This window comes from Pteropus medius, unplaced genomic scaffold (assembly GCF_902729225.1).
Source record: "Pteropus medius unplaced genomic scaffold, Ma_sr-lr_union100, whole genome shotgun sequence".
In the NCBI taxonomy this organism is placed as follows: domain Eukaryota; kingdom Metazoa; phylum Chordata; class Mammalia; order Chiroptera; family Pteropodidae; genus Pteropus; species Pteropus medius.
Window position 1 is genome coordinate 20,801,191 of NW_024340849.1, and position 20,893 is coordinate 20,822,083.

General features: G+C 43.1%; 1 protein-coding gene across 2 annotated transcripts in view; it reads left to right on the plus strand.

Annotated features, from left to right (window-relative positions):
* The window catches only part of LOXHD1 (lipoxygenase homology PLAT domains 1), a 140,167-nt gene that overhangs the window by 25,353 nt on the left and 93,921 nt on the right, over nucleotides 1-20,893 (plus strand). For both annotated transcript variants that reach the window (XM_039842428.1, XM_039842430.1), the window contains exons 5-7: nucleotides 7,456-7,554; nucleotides 14,439-14,587; nucleotides 20,474-20,597. In XM_039842428.1, the coding sequence (XP_039698362.1) occupies nucleotides 7,456-7,554; nucleotides 14,439-14,587; nucleotides 20,474-20,597 (372 nt within the window). The remainder of the gene's footprint in view (nucleotides 1-7,455; nucleotides 7,555-14,438; nucleotides 14,588-20,473; nucleotides 20,598-20,893) is intronic.

The following is a 20,893-nucleotide window of genomic DNA, read 5'->3' on the forward strand; positions in this document are numbered from 1 at the left end:
TTATAACAACCCTACAAGGGAGGTATTATTATTTCCATTTTACAGATAATGGAAACTGAGGCATAGAGAGGTTAAATAATTTGCATACAAGTAATGGAGTCAAGAGTAAACCCCAAGCCTTGAACTTAATCACTGGGTAGGCCAGCCTTGGAGACACTCCTGTTAATATTTTGGTGAATTTCCTTCCTGTTCTATTTTTGAGCATGAATGTATTAAACATATCGATTTTAAATGGTACTGTAATATGGTCAACTTTGTGATCGGGTTTTCTTGATACTATATTATCACACTTAATAATCTTCTAAACCGTTATTTTAAATGGTTGTATGATATTTCATGAATGGGCGAATATCATAATTTACCTCAACAATCCCCCATTTGGGATCTTTTTAGGCTGTTCTTAATTTTTTATTAATAATGCTGTGGTAGACATCTTTACAGGTAATCTATGAACACAGTTATTTCCTAATATAAACTAACTATTATGCACAGGGATTGAATTGCTGGTTCACGAGATTTGCAGAATGTTAAGGCTTTTGACACATACTCACCTGCCTCCAATTAGGCTGCCTGGTGCTCTGGTTCCTCCAGCAGACTATGAGACGTGCTGGTTTCCCAGTGCTGTGGGGTGACACGCTCCAGCAGTGGAGTGGAACCTGGGTTAGAAAGGGAAGAAATGGAGCCAAGGTTGCTGGGGTGCAGGTGGAAGGGAAAGGGCGTCGGTGGTAGAGCAGCAGGAGTGGGAGCCAAGGGGAGAGACTGAGGTGCCTGAGGAAATAGCTCTGTGACCTCGGCAGTGAACTGGAAGAGGGAAGTGAGCACGATGAACTAAAGGAGTGAGAGCTTATCTACTCCACGCTATATTTCAACACCTGATGGTATCAGGGGTATCTTGAACAGCTTCTTAGGAAAATATACTAGCTGTATATTTATTTGGGGGCGATATAGGGAAAGAGGTTTTTTTTTGTTTTGTTTTTTGTTTTATTTTTATTACCTTCCACGAGTAACTGTTAATGACGAAGTGATGTTTTAATGTCAGTGCATAACCAGGCTCAGTTGAGGTCAATCCATGGCCTATTTGAGCACATGTTAGATGCCAAGTAAGTGACACGGACCCCAGGAGTTATGGAGTGAAACGCCGCGGGCTTGGGAGGTAGGGTTTAACCCAGACCCGAGGGTAGGTGAAATGACAGCTTAAGAAAGAGACTTCTTGCCCAATCCCTAGAGTCCAAATCTGGGCTTCACCCTTTCTGACTGAGGGACCTTGGTTACCTTTTTGAACCTCCTGCTTCCATTGCCTCATCAGTAAATGGTGATAATAGTAGCAATAGGATCTGTCACGATGAGGATCGAATGAGATAATAGGTGTGGCCCATAGTAGGTCCTTGGTAACCATCAGAGGCTCTTATTATTATTTTGATAAGTGGATGTGTCTGCAAGGACAGCTAGGTTGAGAAAGCAGGAAAGTTCCAGTACTATTTTAACAATAGGGTGAATCTGGGTGAGAGATTCAGGCTGCCGGCCCCGAGGGAAGGAAGAGGAAAGCTTTTGGGGGCTGTTTGAGGGGGAGGGTCAGTGGCCAGCAGCCATGGCCCATCTCCAGGCATGTAGTATTGGGTTCCACTGACCACCCCCTCTCCACACCTGGGCAGGCTTGGTTCGTCAGAGGCCTTCCTTGGCCGGGGGAGCCCGTTCCCCCTCATCCCCCATCCCCCGGGCAGTCCCGCTGAATTTCTCTCCTCACCATTTTCATCTCCTCCCACACAGAGTCTGCGATATCTCACTTCTCTGCGTCTGGCTCTCAGTGAGCGGAAGTGATGGGTGTCAGGGTGTGAGCCATTGCAGATTCAGGGGGGAGGGTTAAATCAAATTCAGTCATCTTCCTTCCAACCTCTCTCTCCACTCCTCACCTGGCAAAATAAATAAAGCCACGATCTAATTATACAGGATCTGAGAATGGGTGAAAGGCGAGGGAAAGAAGCTCCATGAGTCAGTTCACCATCAGTTCATTCATGATTCTCTGCTTCCTAAAAAAGCCTGGATCACGTGAGCTGCTTTCTCTGAGACTCAGATCATGGTAGATGTGGGATGGTGCCTTCCTCGGCAAGTGGGATGGAGGCTTAGCTACTTGGCATTTGCTTAACTTCTGTGGTTGTGAACACGATGAGCTGCTCAGCCAGGCTCCGCTGTGCACATGGTACCAGGATTTGTGGGTTCCAGCCCCCTCGTGACTGTGCCCTTCCCCCGCTCCTGCCACCCTCCTTCCACCTAAGGTGGCTCTGCGGAGATGTGTCTTGTCGCTGCTGTGTGCTGACTGTTCCAGACAGCGCAGGGGAGGCTGCGGGGGCGGCTGGCGCACCAAGCGCAGGAGGCAGCTTGGGCCTGCCAGTGCCTGCCTTTCTGGAAGCCCACGCAGGCAGCTTCCGGCTGGCCTGCAGGGGACAGATTTCCTGTTTGGTGGGAGCAGCCTATGCCTCTGCGATGGGGCCTGCGGAGAATAAAAAGGCAAGGCTGAGCTTGGGTAACCCCTGGGCAAGAAGGACACAGGCCGTCCTCTGCTGTGGCCTTGAGGCAGGAAAGCTGTCTTTAGGTTGCAACTAAGTCCACCAGCACAGGACCTCAGCTCATTTCTGTTTGGTTTTGGAAGTCACCGTGTGATTAACTTAATTCTTGGTCTGTGTTCCTTGTTATAGAATTTTCAAATCAATGCTCAAATTAGTTTGGCCTCTCAGAGCTCATACTGACCTAGCAAAAGGAGGCCAGGGCCAGAAAGGTAGGCTGCTGGGTTCAGGTGTGCAGGTGGTACACTGCCCAAGTATGTCTGTGTAAGGAGATAGCTTTCACATTCATAGAGGTCGTAGATTTGTGCATTTATTCTGACAGTTATCCAACAGATGGCAGTAAAGTGTCTTGAGGAAGGGATCCTTTTTCCTAATTTGTACAGAAGCACTATATGGGCTAATGGGAGCCCTGCTGAAGGGCCAGAGAAAAATCAGTTCTAGAGAGAATTTTATAACAGATAATATGCCAGATGGGTTAAGCATGGGCCAACCCCGGCTTGGGCAACAACTCCCGTGATCCATCGCTAGGTCCCATTTCTCCTGTGCTTGCTCAGGAAGGCTGATGAACTTGCTGGCTCCTCCTCCAACCCGATCTTCCCTCCTCTTCCCATCTCTGCTCCCTGCTTACTCTCAGCTAGTCAAGGGGTCGAAGATACAATACCTCACGTTGCAGAACTGGTGCTGCCATCTGTCACCACCGTCAGGAAACCCCAGCCCAGGCCCCCTACTCCACTGGATTCAGAGGAACGCTGGGCTCAGCTTGGTCACACAGCATCATGGAGGTAGGGAAAGTTGGCCCTGCCTTCTCAATCTAGGCACAGGACATGCTCCTTCTTACCCGCTCTGCCTCAACACAGAAAGGGCAATAGTGCCCCAATCTCTGGAACCTTGAGCTACTTAGCCAGTGGTTAGGATGTGCTGTGGTTATCCTGCACCAGGCAGCTCTGCTCTCATTCCAGGCCAGAGAGCATAGAGTTGCCCACAGTCCTCTGCCTAGAATCACAGAGAACAGTGCCTGAGAGCAGAAGAGAGCCTAGGGCAGGGGCTGGCCAGCTACATCCTCAAGGCCAAAAAACACCTGCCACTTGTCCTTGTGTAGACCTTGAGCTAAGAAAAGTTTTATATTTTTAAAAGGTTGAAAAGAAATTAAAAAAAAGGAACATTTCACAACACAGGAAAGTTCTATGAAATAAATTCTCTTTCTGTGTCCATAAAGCTTTATCGGAACACAGTCATGCCCACGTGTTTTCACAGTGTTTACGCAGTATTGTGTGGCTGCTTTGGTGACACAACAGCAGAATTCAGTAGTTGAGATCGAGGCAGAGTGACCCGCAAGACCTAAAATATTTTCTATCTGGCATTTTACAGAAAAAGTTTGCTGCTCCTCGGCAATAGAGTATGAGAGACCATGAAGTATTTTGGAAAAAGCCCCGGATCCTGAGACAGGAGACATGGCTTTGAGTTCCCCTTGCATCATTTAACAGCCGTGTGTCATTGGGCCAGCCACCTTGCCCTCTGAATCTGTTTCCTCATCTGTAAATGAGAATATCAACAGTACCTGCCCTGCCTGTATCATGTGACCTTGGTGCAGATCAGATGACTCCAAGGCCACGCTAGTATTTCATGGGCTGCAAGGCCTGTGTGGCCATCTAGTATTATTTGCCCTAGAACATGGGTCAGCCCAGGCCTTCCTCTTTCCACCCTTTCTTCTCATCATCTTTCTCAGTGGCCTCATTCCCTTCTGGCCTTGGGGCAGGGATTTTTACTGGCTCTTTAGCTCTTCCTCTTTTACCAGGTTCCTGTTTTGCCCTCTCACTGATCATCAGATTTAAGGAATGAATTCAACATATCAAAATCCACTTGTAACTGGAATTGTAAGTTGGCACTCATTGAAATTCTGATCACAGGAAGTTGGGGGGCTCTCATATGACCATTGGGGAGGAAGGTTTGATCTACTGTGCTGACAGTTTGTCAGGTAGGAGAGAAGAAAGCCCTATTTTTATTCAGCCTGCTCTTTCATCAATATATGTACTTAATTACAATTTAGGGTCGGCACAGGTCCCTAGGCCTTCTTTGGAAAGTGGCAAATTATATAGTTTGGGGTAGTACATGAAGAGGAAATGTTTTTTTTAAAAAAGGCGAAGGGGAAAACAGTAATCTAATTAGCCTCATTGTTCCTCTACGTGACCATTTAAAGAATGGTCGTGAGGTGTGCCTACCCACCCTGCTGCATCTCTGGGCAACGCCCCACCCCCAGTGTGATTGAAGGTCATCTGACATACGGGGATCCTGCTTTCAGCCAACTATATGGGGACCTAGGGCCCCATTTTGCCATAGAAAGTTCTCAGCAGTTAGAAGACAGTCCACCTTCGTGTCAGAATCAACTTCCTCCTGCACTATGCTGACCTGGCATCCTGACCCCTGGGCTTGGGTCCTTGTCCGCTTCAGCCAGAAAGGCCTGGAAACTCCGTCCCAGCTCTGTCTGGCCTCTCGATCCCTGCTCCTCAGCTGTCTCCACGTTATCTCCCTTCAGCCCTGATGCTCTGCTTCTCTGGATTGTCCCCAGGACAAGGGTCTGTGTGTCCCAAAGCTCTGCGTGGGCTCCTGCTTCCCAGGTCTCATTTGCACGAACCTGGGGAACCGCCTTCATCTCCTGGCTTCCCTCCACACCCTGCAGGGCTGCCTTTCCTGCTCAAATGTCATGGAATTGCAGGTTACAGAGGACCGTTAGTGTTCCCACATTCTCTCGCCTCTGGCATCTTCTCACAACCCCCTTGACGGGTAGTGACTGTCTAGGTGTTTCCAGGGATGGGAAACTCACTTCCCCAAGGGCATCCCATTCCTGGTTGAATAGCCCTGGTTACCAGCAAATGTTGCTTTGGTTGAGCTAAAATGTTCTTCTTTATAATTCAGCCCACTGATTCTAAGTCTGCCTTCAGGAATGTCTGCCAGTCCTTCCACAGCTCTTCATTCTTTCTCCCGCTTCACTGTGCCCAATTCCCTCTGAGTCCTAGTGCTCCTTTGACTGTCCAGTGCTTAGCAGTGGCCCTTGGAGACCCCCTCAGCCCCACTACACTGTGGCATCACCAGCCTCGGGAGTGGGCAACCTGCCACCCTGCAGAGGGGTCTTGCCTTCAGGTGAAGTGAGCTCTGGACTGGACCTGAGAAAGGACATGATCCAAAATGAATGATTCTCAGAGGCTCTGCCTTCCAGGGGAAGAAAAAACCAACCACCCAACAGGGGCCTCTGCAACTTGGAAGATGATGATGATCAAGGGCAGGATTAGCTAGACATGGCCAAGGCCTCCCTGGTCCTATGTAATCATATGTCTCAGAATCTGGGAGGGGAGCCTGGAAATCTGCCTTGTCAATAAGCTCCCCAGGAAGCCTGAATGTGGCCCAAGTTTTAAGCTACTGACCTTGGGATTGCCAAGGTCTTCTAAAGGCCCCGATTCTCTCTCCTGTTTCAGAGGGGTCTTCATGGTGAAGTAATAGGGGGTAGGAATCTGTGAGTGACTATCCTACTGGAGCCTTCAGTTGGTGACAAGGATTGGAGGATCTTCCCTTCCCTGTGATGGGTCTCACTGAGTGAGCATAGAGAAGAGAAAGAGAAGCTATTGCTTTCTCCTGGCTCAGGGTTCTCAGCAGGTCAAAGACCAGCCTTCAGGGCTGTGTGGGTGGGCTGTCCTTTGTGGGTCCCTTGCAGTATTCTTGAGGAACTTAGGAGCCTTACCTGCAGGAAATAGCAAACAGCAGAAAGCAATAGATGGCAAACTTGGAAATCATTGACACAGACAACATGGCAGAGCCAAGGAGTCCAGAGGATAAAGACCCTTGGGGGCTGGCACATCGGGCAAGGCTCTAGGGAGAAGGTGGGTAAGGGATTGACGCTGGGCCTCAGTTAAAACAACTCTAATTTTTATCAACTTCACATACTGGGTATAAGACATCTGAATAAAAGATTCTGCTACATAAAAATTAGGAAGCCATTGCAGGACGGAAAAAGAGAAGGGAGAGTTTCCTCAGCCCTTGGAATTGTTGGCACACAAAGAAAAGCTAGAGGAGTCTCCGTTCTCACATCACACAGCAACCCCTGCCCTTTGCTCCCTACCCTAAGGCAGGCTCCAGCTGGGAAGACCTGGGTAGGGCTCAGTATGTTGTCAGGTTTACATTGAGCCTATCTCAAGGCCAAGGCCAAGGCTGAGGCATTTAGGGGTTACAGAGAATAAATTTCTGTTCAATGAATGAAGCAAAGATACAGGAAGAAGCTACAGACCCTTAAATGAGGTAACCTCAAAGTGTGCATTTGCCGGCTACCCTTGGTGCCTCTAGTCTTTGCATTGGTTATGGCCTTGACAATTTCATCGGCAGAATTCATTTTCCCTAGTGAATTTTCACACTGTGATGAAATGTAGAGAATAGATTGGAAAAGGCAGAGTAGATGCAGGGGCTCAGTTAACTGAGACATTTCAGTATCTAGGAGAGATATCCTGGTGGGTTGGTTCAGTGTGACACCTTGGATTTGGGCTGATTCATGCATCTCAAGGCAACATGTTAGTAGATGAAAAAGTCTCCTCTACCTCTGATTTATGCTATCCAATTATTTAGCAATAAACATTTGACTTTTTTCCCAGTTTTATTGAAATGTAACTGACATATAACAATGTGTAAGTTTAAGGTATACAATGTGTTGATTTGATACATATATATTAGTAATGACCGCTTGGAACCAATGTCAGGCAGCTTGTTTCTTGCTCAGTTATTGACAGTAATGATGACGATGCATGCACTGAATGGAGAGGAAGCAGGGATGCCGTGGTAACTACTTCGAGGCCTCTGTTCTTCTCTCCTCAGAATCCTAATGAGCTGAAGCTTTCTCTGTCCTCATTCTCAGGTAACAAGTATGAAGTCAAGGTGTACACTGGTGATGTCATTGGTGCAGGGACCGATGCTGATGTCTTTATTAATATCTTTGGAGAGTACGGAGACACAGGTAATGAATTTGAAATTCTTTCTTCACAAGCCATGCCCATGACTTTCTTTCTTTTCTTTTTTTCTTTTTTTTTGCTCTGAGAAAGTAGAACTGCTTTTTAGGTGGGCTGTTTCCCACCTTCCTGGCAGAAGAAGGCAACTTCAGGCTCCTCTGTTGAGCATCTCTCTTCTTGCAATGTGGTTTGTCATGGCCTTCCCTGGGCAGCAAGGTGCCCATTTTGTATAATTCATGTGTGTGATGTGTTTTTAAAATAAGGCGTGCTTGGGTTTGAGGTTGATTTAAAATGGTCCTGTATCCTAGCAGATCCAAGCTCCATACCTTAAGAGAATTCATTCTCACTTACTTTCTTTACCTCCCTAAGTTCCTTGTCCATGTTGAGTTATATTTTAGGATGTTGCTGGGCATGGGCTGATTCAATGCAGTGGTTTTAGGCAGACCAGGATGGGGCCAGGGATAGAATTAGAGTTGTCCTCATAGATGGGGCAGGAACTGAGGACACAGACACAGCTGCAGGTGTTGGAACTGAGACAGGTGATTCTCTCTTGCTTCTGCCAATTAAATGGAATAGCATAGGAGTCAGTAAAGCTACTGAGATGTGTGAATTTTGGACACGACATATTACAAAATTCAAAACGCATTGCTGAGTTTATATGAAAAAAAAGTCTCTAGAAGTCTCTAGAAAATGAAGAGGGAGTTCAAAACCAAAGTTTTAGCTGTGAATTGATGGTGTGGCTCTTGGAAAGAGAGAACTTTCATGTTCAATAATCTACAGGATGGGTTTTCATACCCATTTGGGGTCAGAAAATGGGAAATTAGTCCTATGTGAGGCAAGATAGGTAAAATTAGAACCACATATAAAGCCAGGAGCCCTGAAGATTCAGAAACATCTTCAGCAAAAAAATAGGCCAGGAAAATTTTGCTCATTAGTACTTATCTCTGCAAGAGCTCTGGATTACAAAGACAATTTCTGAGAAATTGATACCTTAGGCTTGCATTGCATGTGGGCTTGAGGTTTGATTCTACACTACAAGTGTGATTTGGGAACCTCCTCTCCCCTAAGTACAGAAAATTGGTTCCATGCCAGTAATAACCTTGGGTGCTTGGCAGAAGAATTTGCAAGACTGTATGAGATTCCCACAGATAAAGTATTAAAGATGAGTTCACTTTCCAAAACATGCAAGGACAGAATTCACCATGACTAAGCATCAATAGACACAACAAACAATGAGATTAAATCCTCTGAATTTCAGATAATAGAGTAACCTGAAAAAGGCTGTAACTTAAGTATCTTTAAATTGACTATAGACATGAAAAACAATCGAAAATAACAAGGTACTATGAAAAGTTTAGCAAACAGAAATACAGGAAATAAAAATATGATTACTAAATATAAATATTTAATGGATGGCTTAACCAACACAATATAATTAGAAACCACTGAATAGAGAATTTGTAAATTAGAAGATAAATATGAGCAAAATATTCAGACGTTGCAAAGAGTTAAAGTGTTGGGAAATATAAATGAAAAGTCATGAGACATGGAGGAGAGAATAAGTTCTGATCAGTGTTTAACAGGAGTTCCAGAAACAGGGAATACATAATAAGCAAGAGGAAATACTTGAAGAGATAATGGCTGAAACTTTCTCAGAATTGAGCAAAGAGATACATCTTTAAAGTAACAAAATGAATCATTAAACAGAATAAATAACAACATCTACCTTTTGATACATTGTGCTAAAACCAAAGGCATTCCCATTCACCCCAAGAATACTCACTGGTGGTGGTTGTGCCTACAGCGTTTACCCTGAGATAACTTGCAGATTACAATCCTAACCTTACCCCCAAAGTTTGCCATGAAATATCTTGCTTTTATTATTATTTTCACATCACTCTAGTATATCAATAGTCTTTGAAAACAAGTGATATCATTCTATTTATAGCACTCTGATTTTAGTAGTGGTATTTTCCTTTACAAACTATAGTAATTCTCAATTGCTGAAAATGTCGAATCCTAGAAAACATAACTTTCCTACACGTGATGTTAACATCGTTCTTGAACAATTGTTAGCTGAAGATTCATTTGATGAATTCGATATATGCACACATTCCTGTTACATTAGGATTAGAGACAAGTTCTGTTTGGAAATAACTCCAAGAACAGTTTTTGTATTTTATTTTTACATTGAAAACCAGTCAGATTTGCTTCAGCCTCAAAGAGTTTGTTTATGTAAAATTAAATTAATACTGGAAGTGAGTTGCACCTTTTTTTCCTAAATGGGAAATGGGTTAAAAGTAACCAGATTTGGCAGAATATTTCTATAAAAAATAGATTTAGAGCAATTTCCTATCATTAACCTATAGAAGTCATAAGTTTATGGAATAATATCATCAATGTTCTGAGCAAGAATTTATATCATCCTAGAATTCTATACCCAGCTACATTATAATTCCAGAGTAAGGAAAAAATTAATGAATTTCCATGTAAACAAAGAGAAATAGACTTTATTGCTCAGAGACCTATGCTTAAACAACCACTAAAGAATATACTTTAAGAAAAAGAAAATTGTACCCTAAAGAAAAGATGGGCTGCAAGAAACAAAAGTGAGCCAAAAAATTAATAATAATGTAACAAATCTAAGCAAGTATTGACTATATGAAACCATAATAATGATGACTATTATCAGGGCATCAGAAAATGTGGACATAAAACACTAAAAAACAATAATCTTTGAAAAGGAAAGTAGATAATGAGAGTTAAAACATAATAAGGTTCTTGATACCAGCCTATTCTCCCATTCCTAGGAGGGTATTAACTTTGGACTTTAATAAGTGAAGTATGCATATTAAAATTGTAAAATTAACTAGTGGTTACCAGAGGGGAGGAGGGAGAGGAAGGTAGACAGGGTAAAGGGGGTCAAATATGTGATGACAGAAAGAAATCTAACAATGGGAGGTAAACACACAGTGTAAATATATATGTGTATGTATGTGTGTGTGTATATATATGTATACATTTATATATATATATATATATATATATATATATATATATGTGCCTTACTGTTAAATTGTACAGCTGGAACTTATTGGATTTTGTTAACCAATGTCACAATAAATAAATACATAAATAAATGAATGAATGAATGAATGAATGAATTTTTAAAATTGTAAAATTAACCACCCAAAATAGAAATGTATAACTTCTAAACCAATAGAGGGAGTAAAAGGAATCAAAACTCAATCAATCCAGTAGAAGACAGGAAATAAGGAAAGAGAAACAAAGAAAAAGTATGGCTATAACAAAAAATAAGATAAATGAATAAATAATCACAATAAATAGAAATAAACCAAACTCATTAGTTAAAAGATAAGTATTCTCATATTATATGAAAATAAATAAAACTCAGCTTTAATATATGATACAGAATAGCTGAGAATAAACGAGATGGGAAAAAGTATACCAGGGACATATCAGCAACAGGAAAGAAGCTGATGTAGCTACATTAATATCTACCGAACTAATCTTTAAGGAAAAACACTTTGTTAAAAATAAAAGTATGTTAGGCAATGACAAATGGAACAATACACTTGGAAGATACAGTAATCCTGAACATGTATATGTTTAACAGCATAGTCTCAAAATATGTGAAGCAAAAATTAACAAAATTCTTGGAGAAACTTGACAAATACATAATCATAGTAGAAGATTTTAATATGGCACTCTCAATAATTGATCAGTCAAATGGATAAAAATATATAGTATGGATGCAGAAGATTTTAACTATATAGTTAATAAGCTTGATCTAACGAAGTATACAGATTCCTACATTTAACTGGTAGAGAACACATGTTCTTTTCAACCACATAATGACCACATACTAAACCGCAAAGCAAGTCTTAAACTCAAATGAATCAATATCGTAGAAACAATTCTTTGATATTGTTAATAAAATTAAAAGAAACTCCAACCTCTCACTCCAAACGTTTAATTTTCATAAAAAAATGATCTTAGATGAATGATAATTTCATCTTTCAAAAGCCAGGAGAATTTACAAATCATTAGAACCAATGAAAAATTTAGTAAAGGTGCTAGATATAAGATTAATATACAAAAATTAATAAAAAGTACAAAGTAAAAAAATATGATTTACAATGGCAATTATAAGGTACCTAAGACTAACACTAACAAAAGAGCTTTCTGGAAAAATATATAAATTTTTATGTAAGGATATGCAAGAATACCTAAATAAATGAAGAAGATTATGCTCATGGATGAGAAGACTGAAATTCATTAAGAAGGTAAATTTTCCCAGCTTGTTCTATAAATGCAGTGTAGATTCAGTCACATTTTCAAAAGGCGACATCCTACAGCTTAAGCTGGTACTAAAATTCATGTCCATAAAGGACTAAGTATTGCTACGACAATTCTGAATAATGAAAATAATATTAACAATATTAACAATATGGGGATATTTACCCTGCCAGATGTTAAGACATTGAAGATCTCTGAAAATGCAAACAGTGTGACATAGATAAAAGGATAAACAAACCAATGGAACAGAATAAAGTCTGGAAACACACATAGAGATAGCATTGTGAATCAGAGGGAAAAGGATGAAATATTCAATTACTGGTGTGCAAACAGTTGTCTCACCATATGAGAAAAGATAAAATTACATCTTTTTACCTTTCACCATACACAAATATAACTTCCAGATGGGCTAAAGACTTAAATGTGAAAAAGTAAAACAATAAAATTTTTAGAAGAAACTAAGAGAATATCTTTTTTTATATCAATTTAGGATGGAGTTTCTTGAACTATTCACTAAAAGTACAAACAACAAAAGAAAATATTGATCAAGTCCATTAAAACAAAAATATATGATATAAGACACCACAGATAAAGGAAAGACAATAGAAAGACAAGAAAGTACATAAACAGAAAAATTAGAGAAGCACAAGATCTAAATTACATATATATACAAATCTCAAAATATATATATGAATTATATATATATATATATATATATATACATACACACATATAAATGTTCAGTCTCTCGAAGTAATTAAGGGAATGCATATTAAAACCACAACAAGACACCATCACACACATACTAAAACAAAATTTTAAAATGTGTATGTTAATGATTGTGGGAAATGGGAGCCGTCATGCACTGATGGTGGTAACTGTCGTAGTACAACCACTTTGGAGGGTAATTTTGTAATACCTCATACACTGAAGATCAGTACCTCAGGATTCAGCAACTCTCTCTGTAGGTGTCTACCCAGGGCAGTTTTTACAAATGTGCATCAGAAGATAGCTACAAAAGACTCCATGTCAGTGCTATTTACAATAGCAAAAAACTAGAAACAACCTAAATGTCCATCAGTAGAAGAATGAATACATAACAGTGTTTTCTTCATTTAATGATGAGTATTCAGCAGCTGGAGGAATGAACCAAAATTACTAGCACTAACAGGGTAATCTCAGAAGCGTAATATTAACTGGCAAAATAAGTTGCATAAAGGTATGTGATGATGATGATACGATGATGTTAATGGAGCACTAGCAACAACCCCAATTAATAACAGCACTTACTGTAAGCGTTTTGTGTGTACAAATTCAGTTAATCCTCATACTAGACCCTGCATGGTGGTGCTATTATTATCTCCATGTACAGATGAGGAACTCGAGACAGAGATAAGCACTATGATGATATTATTTATGTAAAATTCTAAAAAAATGCAATAATAGTATATTTTCTTTATGGATACATACATGAGCAGACAAAAATTCACAGGAACAATACATACCAATTGAAGGCAGTGTTTATTTGAGGGAGTGTGTGAGGAATAGGGATGGTCAGTGAGACTTTAGATCTGTCATGATTTATTTCCTTTAAAACAGAGAAAGGTCCAAGCAAATTAGACAAAATATTAACATCTGTATTAATTCTTAAATCTGAGTGATGGGTACATGGATGACTCATATTATTTTCTATATGTTTGAACTGTTGCAATTTAAAATTTAGGAAAACTTAAAGAATTAAATTTTAGAAAAGAAAGAAAACAAGATGACACAAGCAAAAAGTTGCTGCTTAGATGGGGCCGGAAGTGTTCACGTGATCTGTCGACTTGGAACATAATAATGGAAAATTGCAAAGTAGAAAGAACAGGTTCAAATGAGGCCTAACAGTGTACATATTACCGGTGTGACTTTTGACAAGCTGTTTAACTTCTCTAAGTCTCAGTTTCTTCATCTGCAAGACAGAGTTAATAATACCTCCTTCTGGATTGTGGCGAGGAGTAAGTGAGAAAAAAAAAAAAATCCATGTTAAACAACTAGCAGGGTCTGACGACAGTTCTCATCGCTGTTTTCCAGAGAAGGAGTCAGGCCTAAGGACATTTTTGGCTGCTGTCAGAGTCCCAGCCACAGCCCGTGTACCAACTACCATAGGGGCTCCTAGTTCAGGCCAAGCAGGGGTGCAAGCAAGGCGAGACCTCAGATCTAGGGATGGGGTTGCGGATTGATTCAGTAGGATGGGGACTCGGGACTAAGCAGAAATCAGAAACCCTGCGATGAGTCCTGTGCATAAGACGCGCAGGAGGCAAGCCTGCGCCTGGGGTTGGAGGGCTTTACCGAGGCCATAGATCTTACAGTGAGGTGACCCTCGTTGACTTCTTACATTTACCTTTCTTCTCAGAGCAGTTCTAGATTCCTAGTGAAATTGAGTAGAAGTACAGAATGCAGACATACCACCTGCCCCCCGACCACACGACCTTCTCCCCGGTTGAGTTTTGAGACCATCCTTCAGTGGGGAGTTGGTTCTTTCTCCTCCTGCGATCTTCTCTGTAATTTTCTTGTGTGTCTGTGCGTTCAGGGGAGCGTAGGCTGGAGAGTGAAAAGAACAACTTTGAAAAGGGAGCCGAAGACAAGTTCACACTGGATGCCCCTGATCTGGGACAGCTGATGAAGATCAGTGTTGGCCACAACAACAAGGGGGGGTCTGCAGGTTGGTTCCTGTCCAAGGTGGGTGTAGCTGCTTCTCTGTGGTCCCTGTGCCCTGGGAGCGGAGAATTCTGGCTCTTCAGAGTGTTAGATTTCAGCCCTAACTTCCCTCTCATAGTCCATCTGCCTGCACTCTCTACCTAAGCCCACTAGCCAACCATGCTGCCCTCCTCATAGCCTCTAAGACTTGGCCCATGTTGTCACCTTCCTGGAAAGCCCAGTTCCCTTATTTGAACCTAGCCAGGGCCTGGTCATCCTTCGAGGCTCTGCCATGAAGCTTTCCCTGACTCTGGCCCACCAGAACCTCTCCCTCCCGTGAATGTTTATAACCCTGCCTGTTTAGAATGTTCACCCTAACCATGGGCTTTCTTGTGAATTATCTTGGGCTGTTGTTTTATACCTCAAATTTCTGAATCTTAGGTCCCTTATAATTCTACCTACCGAGGACAAAGAATCGAGAAGAGGGCAAAAGGGCTTCTGAGAAGCTAAAATATATCTGCTTCAAAATATATCTGGCTTTATATTGCTCTGCCCTCATTTTGGAAGAGAGACCCCTCAGATTCTCACTCACAGTCTAGGGCTTATCCATAATTCTCTCTAGCAAAGTTGTTGCAACTTGCAAATTTAAACCTATAGCGGAGATCAGAGGCGGAAAGAGGTAATAGGTGAGAATATTGAGAACTGTAATGGGGAGTCAGAAAAGATATAAAAAGCCAAAGGAATATTAAAAATTGATAGAAGTCTGAGGTCATTTAGAAAATGGGCTACCAGCCCTTTGCATACATTTTCCTTAGTCACGAGGCTATCAGTATATTTCAGCTCATCACAGAATGATAGAAAAAGGTTAATATATTTTTAAAAATATTTTGAAAAAGTTCTTATTGCTTAAAACAGAAACCCCTCATATTTATAACAATTTGACTGTAGAGAACGAGGCTGTCTGATAGTTGAGGTTTTGTTATTACTTAACTTCATGTACCTTCTTGTAGCAGTTAGGAATGTATTTGGCGGCAGGTATCATAAAATTGAAGTGCAGTGTTAAATCACTAGGGGCTTATTTTTCTCATATCACACGAAATCCAGATGTGGTCAGTTCAGGACTGGTACAGCTGCTTTCTGAGACACCTGCTCTCTCAGCGTGTCGCCATCCTCAGCACTGTGGCTTTCATCCTCCAGCCTGTTGCCTCATGATCACATGATGGCTCCAGAACCTCTAGCCATCCTGTGTTCCAGGCAGGAAGGGAGGTGAAGACCCAAGGCAGAAAAGACTTCTGGCAAGCTTTGCCTCATTGCGAGAGAAGTAAAGCTCTCCTTGGAACGTCTGCCTGCCAGAAATGTGTCATGCGGCCACCCTAGCTACATGGAAACTTGGAAATCAAGTGTCTAGCTTTCCAGCCTGATAGTAGGACTAGGTTAAGAAGAAAGTGATTGGAAAGGGTGTTGAGTGAGCAACCTAGAGTGTCTGCTAAGCTTCTCTTCATAACTAGTCTGAAAGTTCCTCGAAGGCACCTCTCCAGCTCTTGGCATGAGTTAGTGAAGTGAGGAATGGTGAAGTTTCCTTTGGAGAGGAGGGGTTTGCATGTCTCTTAAAGCAGCCAGCCTGATGCTGTGCAGGACTCTGCTTGGATTGGAGAAGAAACAGGGAAGGAGTCCAGACCCCAAATAGCCAATACTCAGACAGGGATGTATCTTCAGGGAGTTTTACTGTTCAACTGGGCAGAGGCAGGAAAGGAGGCAGGTGCATTTGGTGACCTCAGCCAGGGTAGGGCACAGAGTAGGTGCCTAGAAGCTCAGTTCCTTCATCCTGGGAAGGAAGACAGTGAAAATACAAGGTTTAGTGGAAATGGCAATGTGCACCTGAGAGCCTGGATGTGACCTGGATACGGTTATTGCAGCTGCACCTCGTGAGGTCAGGTTCTTTTTTGGTCACATAGGCCCAGTCACCCAGTGTGCTCTTGGAAGCCTCATGAAGCAGCAGGTTCACATGCCAGAACAGGACCTTTTATTATCTTCATGCTCAAAGGAAAGGCAGCTTGACAAAGTATGAAATCCATGGGTGAGAACATTTTTGCCCTTTAAAACATTGTGAATCTTGTTCCATTGCCTTCTGAAATTTGATATTGAGGCCAAGTAGACTTTTGTTTCTTTCTAGAAAAACTGTTTTGTATTTTTTCCAGCCAGGTTGCTTGTAGGATTTTTTTCTTTATATTTATAGTCGAAAAGTCTTGCCAAAAAGTATCTAGTGGTAGGGCTGTGTTAACTCATTCATCCTGCCCTGCCCTCCCCTCCAAAGAGCTCAGCTCTTCTGATTCTTCACAATGATGTTTTCCTCCTTCCTTCCTCCCTCCTTCCTTCCTCCCTCTTCCTTCCTCCCTCCCTCCCCCCTCCCTCCCCTCCTCTCTCCTCCTCTCTTTTCTTCTTATTGTTTGCTATTCGGACACTATTTTAAACCAGAAGGCCAAGCAGGCTGCTTTCAATGTGAGATCGGTTACTCCCTTTGGGGCCATATTAAATACATGGGTGAGTTCAGGGCCTTGTAGACAGGTCTCCATCTGTCCTCCCCAAAGCCAAGGTGGGTTTTCCTCTGGATGCTGAAAAGATCCTAACAGCCTATTCCTTTAACTTATGCAAACCAGAGCCCTCCCCAGAAATAAGACATTAAAATAATTCGAGCATTTCGTATGTCTGTGTGCCTGGATTTACTGGATATTTTCCTGAGGGAAGAATCTTGATGAGAAAGCAGGAAGGAGGGTTCTGGGTCCCAGGCAGGGTGGGTGCAAGCTGAAAACCAGAGGCTGGGGGAAACCAGGGCTACCTCTGGCCACTTTCTGGCCATGCCAGGGATAGCCTCCCCTCCTGGGCCTCCATGCTGCCCCTTTCTTGGTTCACTCTGATTGATTCGCTTGCCCTCAGCTCCCCAGAGATACCAATGAAAAGGTCTGTTAAATTGACTGCATTTCTAGATTTGACACATGCACAGTAAGTACGCTCATTCTCAAAGTTGCCAGGCTGGGTTGCCTTGGACTTCACCTGACAGCCACTCCTTTGGTATTTATGTTTAAGGGTTTGATGAGATAAAGCTAAAAGCCAGTATGATTAACCCCTTCACAGGTCATCTCCCTCCTCGTCCATCTAGTTAATTGGCTGTGTGTGTTTTCAGCCTGGGCTGGTAGGCCTCAACGTGACCGACATACTCTTCCTCCTGCTCTTGGGCTTCTGCCCGGGGCTGGCACCCTCTTTCCCTGAGGCTTTGCACATGGCTTTGATCCCCACATCTGGTTAGTCTACCAATTGCGATCAACTCAAACGGCCAGTTAAGTTCAATAACTTCTTCAAAAGATCAATAATCACAGATGTAACATTATACTGACAGCGGGCCTTGTCCTTGGTCCATCTGCTTCAGTAAAGGGACTTGCTCAGGGCCCCACAGCTCTTCGGTAGCAAGACTGGTACCCACCCCAGGTCCTCTGGACTCCCAGGCTGGATTCTCTCCACTGTGCCATGCACTAGAAAGTCCAGAACCAGCTGATGGCCTGCTGCATGCTGTAAGGAGTGTAGGTTCAACCAGCACTACTGGCTCTGATAGGAAGGCTCATGGAGTCACTTCAAGGACCTCAAGAAGACCAATGTGCCCTCATGTCACCAATAATACTCAACATTCAACAAACATCTATAGAACGACTGTTAGGTCCTAGGCCCCATGCTACCAACTGCAGCTGTTACAATAAACATGGTCCTGCTTCTAAAAGAAAGAAGACAAGTCCCTAAATAACTGCTTACTCACTGCAAGGCAGGTTACTTACTATCACCTTATATTCCAAAATTTCAGCTTCTGGTGAATAAACCTTCTGCCTTAGGGGTCCCGCAAGTGTTGCTCAGACCAAGTCTCCCAGTTTGAAGATCAGAAAACAGAATCACCCAACTTTAATGCAAAGCAGGGTGAGATTAGAGTCTTGAGTGGGTACAAACAGATGTTGTGGAGTGAGCCGTGTCCGGGCATCAGAAGACACCTCAGGGAGGGTCCATGGGAGCTGGGCCATGAAGATAGGTAGGGTTTTGCCAGGAGGGGCAGGAAGAAGGACTCCTTTGGCCAGAGGGAGTGATAGATGAGGAGGAGCTGGAAAGAGGGTCTGGGGATGTTGAATAGATCTGGGTGGGACACAGGGCTCAGGCAACTGAGAAATGTTAGGGAGGTGGGTGATGGCAGGACCCTCGAAGGCCTTTATCGAATGAGGTGGCCTGAGGTGGTAAGAAGGGAGCGGGTGTGTGGATATGCTCAGAGGAAAGGAAGACAGTGGAGAGGAAGGACTAAGGATTAGGGGTGTCACCATTCCAATGCTGTCATTTACAGTTATTTGTATTTATGGCATGTTACATATTATGTGACACGGTATCTCAGTGTGACGAGTGAAACTCGGGCATGTGGGGAAGAGCAGCCTTGTGACAGGGAGGAAGAGAAGGTCCCATTTCTTTTGCTGCCCTTAGTTTCCCCCATCGAACATTCCCTTGCTCTTCCATGAGCCCAGCTCTGTTCTGCTTACTCTTGGATGCTGAGATGTATTTCAAAGCGGGTTCATAACCTCCAGAAGCCTTCCCCCGTTCTTCTCCTGTGTCAAAACTCACCTGTCCCTTGCCCCATGGTCTTAGAGCTCTAAAAGGTGACTACAATTCAATAGTGGTTCTTGGAATATGGCAATGGCTGCTTATGGGTCAAGGGCTACCTTTGCTGGATAATGTATCTGCAATTTTAAAGGGAAGATTGAAAACTCTCTGAAAACAAAGACTTGCTTTACATTCGTTTCTTGCCCCCGAGGCTGGTACATGGAGCGTACACTCTGTGGATCACTCAGGTTGTCCTCATCACAGGAGACTGATTTATAAACGAGAGCATGAAAGCTCATTTATCTAGAGACAGAAGCCTGGTGGGAAGGCTGGTCCCAATCACTGGCTCAGGCCACTGGCTCCTCTCTGGTGGGCGGTGTCATCAGGAGGCCAATGCTTAGCCCAAAAGGTTCTTTGATGAATGCTAGATTAAAACAAGATGAGATGCCTTCAGGCACCTAGTGTGTGCCCTGTTTCCACACTTCAGACACTTTTTGATCTTAGGAAGTACGTTTTCATTGAAAATCCGAACTCCTCTCTCAGGCAGTCTTGGGAACACATGGGCAGACATTTTTACTTTCCACCTCACCTGGTCTGCAACCAGATCTTCTGCCTGCACAATGCTATGACTGGAGAGTATGTTCTAGTTATTGACAGTTCTGCTTATGTTAGAGTGGCTTTTCAGTTGGGTCTTCCCAAGACGTTTTGGGAGGGCCCCTCAGCTCCTCGATAAGCTCTAGAAGACATATATCTCAGCTTTGCCGACCTAGCTCACATGTGAGTCTCCTGCAGAAAGCTTCTAAATGGCCAATCCCACTGGCTTCACTGTCAGTGGCTGACATTTTCTGACCTGATCACTAGATCCTAGGTTTCTGGGTACCTAATTCGAGGCTCATAGTTCCCTTTACATGGATTCTGCTTCTCACCAAGAAGGTTAGAATCCCAACAACCTTCAGCAGGTGAGGAAGGCGATAATCTTGTTGCCATCTGTAAATCCAGACTTCCAGTTCTTACACTCCAGTCTCACAGGGCACATCCTGCCAAGTGTCTTGCATTCAATTTTTGAAAAGGATCTGTAACAGTAGCTCAGTAATTCAAGTAGGAGGTAATTACCAGGCATCCCCGTGTGACTCAATGTTTTGCAAGGTTTTCCTGGCAATAGGTGTGTTTTTGTGATAAGTTTTCCTTGGGCTACTAAGAAGACGAGAGAGAAAAATTAGAGTACGCTCGAGGGGCGGAGGAATCGGATTCGATCGTGAGGGGCACCCTCACTGACACTCAATATTCCTTCCTCCTTCTTCCCAGATTGTCATTGACGATATTGGGAACAAAAGAAAATATGACTTTCCTCTGAACCGCTGGCTGGCCTTAGATGAAGACGATGGCAAAATCCAAAGAGATATCTTAGTGGGCGGAGCCGAGACCACAGGTAGAACTGAAGAAAGAGGAGGCCCCACTGCCTAGTATTTCACTCTCTGCCTCGGGCTCCGTATTCTGTCTGTGGGCCTGGAGGCCTGCGATCAAGTGGGAGCCAGCTGTGTCTTTAGACAACATTCCTCCTGCTCTGAAAAGAGTCTTGTTCTTCTGGACTGGTGTCTGGGGCTCTGCTGATCCAGAGGAGATGGGGAGATTCTGCTGGGCAGGTACTAACAGCCCAGGGAAAAGAAGTCGTGCATGAGATGAAATGAGAACTCCTGATACATGTGGCCATTTACTGAGTGCTTA